Source organism: Etheostoma spectabile, chromosome 16 (genome assembly GCF_008692095.1).
Source record: "Etheostoma spectabile isolate EspeVRDwgs_2016 chromosome 16, UIUC_Espe_1.0, whole genome shotgun sequence".
Taxonomy (NCBI): Eukaryota; Metazoa; Chordata; class Actinopteri; order Perciformes; family Percidae; genus Etheostoma; species Etheostoma spectabile.
The window spans coordinates 1,693,568-1,701,626 of NC_045748.1; the positions used below are offsets into that span (position 1 = coordinate 1,693,568).

The 8,059-nt window shown below is 40.1% G+C and overlaps 1 protein-coding gene across 1 annotated transcript in view; it reads right to left on the reverse strand.

The window, feature by feature from the left end:
• The window catches only part of zgc:92275 (cholesterol 7-desaturase nvd), a 20,916-nt gene that overhangs the window by 9,462 nt on the left and 3,395 nt on the right, over positions 1 to 8,059 (reverse strand). The window contains exons 2-6 of the mRNA XM_032540111.1: positions 3,747 to 3,935; positions 2,697 to 2,875; positions 2,316 to 2,441; positions 1,906 to 2,025; positions 261 to 437 (exon numbers count right to left, since the gene is read on the reverse strand). Coding sequence (XP_032396002.1) covers positions 261 to 437; positions 1,906 to 2,025; positions 2,316 to 2,441; positions 2,697 to 2,875; positions 3,747 to 3,935 — 791 coding nt within the window. The remainder of the gene's footprint in view (positions 1 to 260; positions 438 to 1,905; positions 2,026 to 2,315; positions 2,442 to 2,696; positions 2,876 to 3,746; positions 3,936 to 8,059) is intronic.

An 8,059-nucleotide genomic window follows, 5' to 3' on the forward strand; every position in this document is an offset into this window, starting at 1 on the left:
CTACAAAATAGATAAGCGACAAGACTTTTGTCAGGGACTGTATAGTTTGGGCTGAGCCCTGAATGTCAACAACATCTATTAATGCAGTTTAACTACTTTGTGCATTTTGATGTCAACCCCAACATACCTTATTACATTATAGTGCATGCTGACTGCAGATTGAGAGTCCATAGACTAAACCATACAGTTAATGTGCTGCAAATCCAAACAATATGACAATGAAGGGCCATGAGATAGTACAAGGCAAGTGTGTACCGCACCTGAATGCACTCTGCTTTGAGGATGAATTTGGGCACCAGAGGTGGGATGTTAGACTGATAGTAGATGGTGTGGGAGACACACTGCAACAGAGGCTCCACTGGAGTCACACAGTGCAAGATAACACCCCGGCCCAAGAAAGAGTGGTCAAACTGCAGGAACACCATTCCCGGACCCACCTGAAACACACACATGTATGATCACTGCAACCTGTAGATTACATTTACATCAATTTACCTTGGTAGTCAAATGTATTTTGATTGATTTTATATCAAGCCAGTCTTACAGAATCTGTAATGCTTAAAAAGCAACAGTGTGTTGATCACACCTGAATGCTGATGATTTATGAAAAATAGTCTAGCATTCCGGGATGGGAAAAACACATGCTCTGGCTTATTGGCATTTCTTTAAATCAATCAAAATTATCATGGATGGCGCTAAGCTCCCCATGGAGCCGCTGCAAAACAACCTCGGGAAGGAACATGTTTTGGGGGAACGTGTACGTTTAAAAATTAATTAAACAAAAAAAAAAACAATTAAAAAAAGTCGTACAACAGAAAACTCAGATTGGGCAGATAGTCTAGCTAGCTATCTGGATTTACCCTGTAGAGATCTGAGGAGCAGGTAACCATCGGCGAAAAGACATTCATCCGACAGAATTTCCTGCAGCACCAGAGTAGTGGAACGTTGCGGATATAATAATAATAATCCTGCTAATCGCCCACATTAGACCAACCCTATCTTTGCCTTAAACATTTGTGTCAGGTTACGTAACCTACGTAAGCAGTGGTGTAGTCTAGTTTTTTGTAGTGGGTATACTGTCATTTTTTCCCATCCGAGCATTAGACTCGCCCGTCCCAGAGCAACGTGTCCCAGAGCACCAACCTCATGGATTTTTTGTAACACAGCCATGTAAAGCTGTAGTTTTTGTAACCTTAGCGTCTGCTGCAGTGTCAGTCAAAGCGGCAGTAGCTTTAGCAGTAGGCCTACCAAGAACATGAAAGAGTGTAGTTCTTTTGCTTTTGTTTCATATATTTACTTGAGTGATTCCCATTAGTTAATTCCAAATTAGCGCAGAGAATGACCGCTAAGCAACTGTGTTGTTGTTCCTACGTGACTTGCAACACAGATGGGGTAACCAATCATTGTTACGTAACGTTCTCGTTTCCAGTAAGAATCGCCCAGTGACAGACAGCTCTGCACGTGCAAAACCGATGCTAAAGATTAAAAAATGCAGCCAAGGGATCCTGACCAGGCGGCCATATCATGAGTTGTGGTGTTTTTTGCATCAGACCAGCAACACTGTCCACAAATGTTCTACATTGGAGATTGTTGGAGGCTCAGTCAGAATGGTTTTGTAATAAACACTGTTGCTATAACACACACATCTCACGTCCTTTGGACTCATGAACACAAATCCTTTGACACAGCCAGAAGCCATAATAATGTCTACTTTTCATCTAATTTAACAGCGCTGTGCTCTTGAGTTGAGGTACACTTTTTATCTTAAAACATATGAATGTGGGTGAAATTCATTTTAATTTAATTGCACTATTGATTTGTTTATTGCTTTGTGTAAATGTAATACAAATCAATCAACAGGGAATTATGTACAAACTGCAATGCTACTTTGATCGTGTACTGTACCTGCCTGGCCACGACACAGATGTCCAGGAGAGGCCAGTGGCATCCAAACACAGTCAGCGCATGTTTCAACAACATCTGAGAACAATGTTTGTTGGGCTCTGGCTCTGGTTCCCATTGAACCTTGAATGAACACACATTTATGCATACACACAAACAAAGCACCTACAGTGGCAATCAGACACAGAAGTACATATCAATAATCAGTAATACTTCATGCTCCCAAAATAAATACATTCCATCTAAAATCTAAATACCATCAAATAGCATCAAAAGGTTGACATGGCTTAAACAGTATGTTTACAGTATGAGTGTTTAAAGATTTAGAACTCATTTGGCATCTCTGAAACTTTGAGGATTGTAGAAGCACCATGACATGAGTGTAGCATCTTTTAGCTTAGCAAGATTCTTACCTTCCAGTCATGCCGCACAAATTCCCAAGTTTTGCTGTAGGTGTAGCGCAGATCTACTCCACTTAAAATACCCGGTGTGTGCAGGTGATTGAGGTGGGCGATGTCTGCTGCATTTTCAGGGATCTCCTACAGGGAGCAAAGGTCACCATGAGCACACTGTCTGCTTGTGTAGCTTGATATTGAATTTATTTACAACTGAAAGTAAACTGTTGGAGGAAGCCAATGGTCAGCCACTGTGAGGGGCGATATTTCTTAATTTTAAACTGACCACTTATAAAAAAGTAGAGACACCTGATAAATTGGTTTTCAACTTCAAACAAACTAAAACCTCTTCATGCTGTGTACATAAAAACACACACACACACACACATATGAACCTACCTCTATGTGAGCGTTGATAAAATGTTCAGTTCTGCCCCGATAGACCCACTCGCCCTTTGTAATTTCCTGCTGCTCTGGGACGCTCCACTGAGGATCTACTTTATCACAGTGAAACCAAACCAGGATCTGCCTGTTGACCTCACAGCTGGGCCAGCAGCGCACCTTGGCAAACTCTGGCACTGAATGACAAATTAAACCCAAATCTGAATCATACAGTCTCTTTCGGCTTCACCGCTTTTCACATATGACCAATACTCAAAGCTGGCCTATTGACTTTTGGTAAGACCACTTCAGCTTATTTAATATTTAAACACTACATTACCATGATTTAAAGTTAATGTATTAACTGAAGATGTTCATGCTCCCCAGGGGATGAAACACTTTCATTAGTGGCACACTATCATCTTCCCTCTGGTGCCATCCTCTAGCCAAATTGTACTCAAACTAATGTCCAGATTTGGACAAATTGTTTCCAGATGTTCTGTAACTATGCATGTTCTTCAGGATATGAATCTTAATGTTTTTAATTCTTAATATTGCTGACCCCTTAACCTTCCTGCAAGCACCACTTCCTGCAGCCCATTTTCTTTTCAATTGCACATAAAAAAATATTTGCATCTCTTCGCCAACACAGGCTGACATGTTAGGCTTAGGTGTAGACGTTACATTTGCCACAAAGTGTCCTGCAGCACCACCCTCAGGACACAATCTGCATTTTACTGCAGTTCCATTAAAAAATGACTTTCATGAATTCCACCAACTCTTTTCATCAGCTTTTGCTTTATTGCTAACCTCCCTGTTGTTTCTGATCATGCCACCTAATCAGGCCTTGCATCACTCCCATCCCCCTCACTTGGTTCCTTCCCCCGCCTCTCACCTGTTGCCCATTTCCTCACTAGTCTCCCAGCAGACACACCTGTCCACTCGGACTTGGCCAGGACAGATGGATCTACCTGTTCTGACCCTGCTTGCCTGTTATTTGGACCTTGGATTCTGCCTGCCCATCTTTGGATTTGTTAGCCTGTGTGACTGATCTCCTTCAGTTCATACCTTTTTCTGCATAGGGGATCCTCACACACTTGCCATCGTTCCCCCGAAACTGCCATCCATGAAATGGGCACTCTATGCAGCTTCCCACCACCCGTCCTCCCACAGCCAGATTGGCACCCAGGTGAGGGCAGTAGGCATCTACCACGTAGGCCTTCCCGTCCTGGTCCCGAAACACTGCCACCTGCTCACCTAGTGCCATAAATTACAGAAGGACAAACAGGATGTGACATTGTGTGCAAGATTTAACACTTTTTGTGTGTGCAATTGTATGGCTCAGTATAGTTGTGCCTCTCTACAAAGTATTTCCATTGATAAATTCGCAGAAAAAAAAGCAAATTGTTGTAAATGAGAGGATAAACATACAGCAACCATCCATGCAAATTATGTATAGATTCCTCAGAACAACGTTCCTTCAAATTCTTTTTATTGTGAAACCTGCACACAGAGCAATTATTCCTGAAGACAGTGACATGGTCGTCATTTAAATTATAAAGATGTCACAAACTGGCCCAAAATTTTATTTTAAAACAAATGGTTACTATGTGCTCTACTGTGCTCAGTCATGCACCACATGTGAAGATCTCTACCTACTTTATTTGGCTTGACCTTTGGCTGACCCAGTGTTCAGATTGCTCCCAGATTAGCACAGGCTGGCCACTGGTTGGGAGTAACAGCTGAGCTAGCAGTACCTAGTCAGGCTACTCCCAAGTGAAATTCTCAGAAATCTAAATGACACAACACCAGCTCCAGATTGCTGTGGGTCAGCAGAACTGAACCGCAGTGCAATGAGTCAGAGCAGCAGAGGAGGAAAAGACACCCTAAGCGGAATTGAATATATGATGTAAATCGATTACTGCAGAGGAAAGTTAAGGAACAAACACTGCAGTAATTCACAGCAGGATGCAGATCCTGAAGGGGGGCAAAGTTGAACTGTGGGACAAGAGGGCAAGTAAGAAGAACAGATGGTATGTAAGAAAAGTTCCAACAGGTATATTAAGCATCATGGACAGAAAGGCATTTACATTCTCTGGGGAAAAACACAGTTTATGCTTCATTTATTGTTCCGCAACAGTAGAACCCCAGTATTGTCTGGCAATCCCTCATCCCCACTTTGGCAACCACTGATCTGCATCATCCCATTTTAAATGTGTAGGAGCTATAATAATCTCTTGTACTGGTGCTGGCTGTAAATCTGATAGAGCAGCCAATCAGTCAACATGTGGTCAAGAATATCCCTCACATAAATGTAAATGGACTGTTCTTATATAGTGCTTTTCTAGTCTTAACAACTAATCAAAGCGCTTTTACATACCACACGCATTCATAGGCTGCCGTACAAGGTGCCAACTGCTCGTCAGATAAACACTCGCACACATTTACACTCCGATGCGCAGCATTGGGAGCAACTCGGGGTTCAGTGTCTCGCCCAAGACCACTTTGACATGGGACTGCAACCTTGTTAGTAGTTGACCGCTCTACCATGCTTAACTCCTTAACTCCATGCTTAATTCCTAACTCTCCTAACTCATCAAATAATGACGCTTGTTTAGCGGTCTTCGGCGTCAGATACTGATTATTATTCTCTGGTTACAGATTGTCAAATGTGAGGATTTGCTGCTTTTCTTATATCTTCTTTGAAATAAATTGAATATCTTTGTGTTTGGGATTTTTGCTCACATAGAACAAGTTGAAGACGTCACCTCTGGGAAGATTCTGTGACAGACATTTTTCACAATTGTTGGATTAAATGATTTATTTAATTAAAAGAATAGTTGATAGATTAATAGATGACAAAATACTGTTAACGTTACAGTTGTAGTGTACGCCAATTCACTCTTTAAGAGCAGGTGTTGTTTTGTTTTTTTGTGGATATCTTTTCCAGGTAGAACACCTTTCATATATTGTTTGTGTATTTATGGCAGGTGAATCGACTGAAATATGAAAGCCCCGCATGCTCTTTGAAACCTTTTTGAACTCAAACTCAAAGAAACTCTCTAAAGAGATCAACCAGCCTGCCACATGTCGACACGAGAATAACAAATCTAAAAAGGGAAACACGTATCTGTTTTAAATAAATCACATATCGGTGTGTGAAATAAATGTACGTGTTGGAACAGAGTTGCTACATATCAAGCAGCGCGGAGATATAAACTGTGACATGTTAAAAGCTTTAAAATTGTGAATAATGAGTTGTCATGAAACCTGATGCAGATTGGCTGTCAGATGACAAGAAACACACTTAAAGAGGTCCGCTAGTTCTTTTCAAATCAATCAATCAATCAATCAATCAATCTTCATAAGAGAGACTTAATAAGGGGTGTATGATTCAGTAAATGTCAGGATTCAATTTGATTTTTAGGCTAACGATTTGACTCAATATCAATTTTCAATTCAAAAACGATTTTTGATTAAAAAAAACATTTCACATAGTTAATTTTCCCATGTCTGTATGCATGCATACATGTATGTACTGTACAGTATGTATGTATGTATGTACTGTACAGTATGTATGTATGTATATATGTATGTACTGTACAGTATGTATGTATGTATGTACTGTACAGTATGTATGTATGTATACTGTATATGTATGTACTGTACAGTATGTATGTATGAATGCATGTATGTACTGTACAGTATGTATGTATGCATGTATGTACTACCGTATGTATGTATGTACTGTACAGTATGTATGTATGTCTCTATGTATGTATGCATGCATTCATCTACTGTATGTATGTATGTTTGTATGTTAGGGGTGAGAATAACCAGAGGCCTAACGATGCAATATCATCATGATACTTATGTCAGTTAATTTTCCCATGTCTGTATGCATACATACATGTATGTATGTATGTATGTACTGTACTTATACGTATGTCTGTATGTTTGTATGTATGTCTGTATGTTTGATTGTCTGTATGTATGTTTGTATGTCTGTATGTACGTTTGTATGTATGTCTGTATGTATGTATGTATGCATGCATTCACGTATGTATTTATGTTAGGGGTGGAAATCACCAGAGGCCTCGCGATACGATATCATCATGATACTACATGTGATTTTAAACACATTGCAATATTCTGCGATATATTGCAATTTTATTTATTTTTTTAATTCCCAATTTCACATTATGTTCCGAAAGGAAACTTTGTCAACATCTGTTTCATCTAGAAAGATAAATTTCTCTGTTTGTTCATCTCACTTTAATTTCATTGCTGTTAAATGGGATTGTCAAGCGGACAAACACATATATCATAATAGATTGATTCTTGGCTTCTGTGTATCGATTTTTCCCCCACCCCTAATGTATGTATGTGCCTGTATATATATATATATATATATACAGTAGGGTTCAAAAGTTTGGGCACCCCAGGTAAAAATTTGTATATTTGTATTAATGTGCATAAAGAAGCCAAGAAAAGATGGAAAAATCTCCAAAAAGCATCAAATGACAGATTAGGCATTCGTATAATATGCCACAAAAAGTTAGATTTTATTTCCATCATTTACACTTTCAAAATAACAGAAAACAAAAAAATGGCATCTGCAAAAATTTGGCCACCTCGCAGAGTTTATAGCATGCACCGCCCCCTTTGGAAAGCTGAGACCTGACAGTGTCATGGATTGTTCTCAGTCATTGTCTGGAAAGACCAGGTGATGTCGATCTTAAGGTTTTAAAGGCCCAGACTCATCTGACCTCGCCCCAACAATCAGCACCATGGCTTCTTCTAAGCAGTTGTCTAGAAAACTGAAACTGAAAATAGTTGCACTCACAAAGCAGGAGAAGGCTGTAAGAAGATAGCAAAGCATTTTCAGATGCCAATATCCTCTGTTCAGAATGTGATTAAAAAATGGCAGTCATCAGGAACAGTGGAAGGTAAAGCAAGATCTGGAAGACCAAGAAAAATATCAGACAGAACCGCTCGCAGGATTGTGAGAAAAACAAGTCCAAACCCACGTTTGACTGCACGATCCATCCAGAAAGACCTGGCAGACACTGCAGTTGTGCTACACCATTCCACTATAAAGAGATACTTGGTCTTCATGGAAGAGTCATCAGAAGAAAACCTATTTTACGTCCTCACCACAAAAATAAGCGTTTTGCAAATTGCATATAGACAAGCCTGATGCATTGTGGGAATAAGTTCTGTGGACTGATGAGGTTAAAATAGAACATTTGGCCGGAATGAGCAAAGGTACGTTTGGAGAGGAAAGGGCACTGAATTTAAGCATGGGAGGGGGGTCCCTCATGCTTTTTGGCTGTATTGCAGCCAGTGGCACAGGGAACATTTCACGAGTAGAAGGAAAA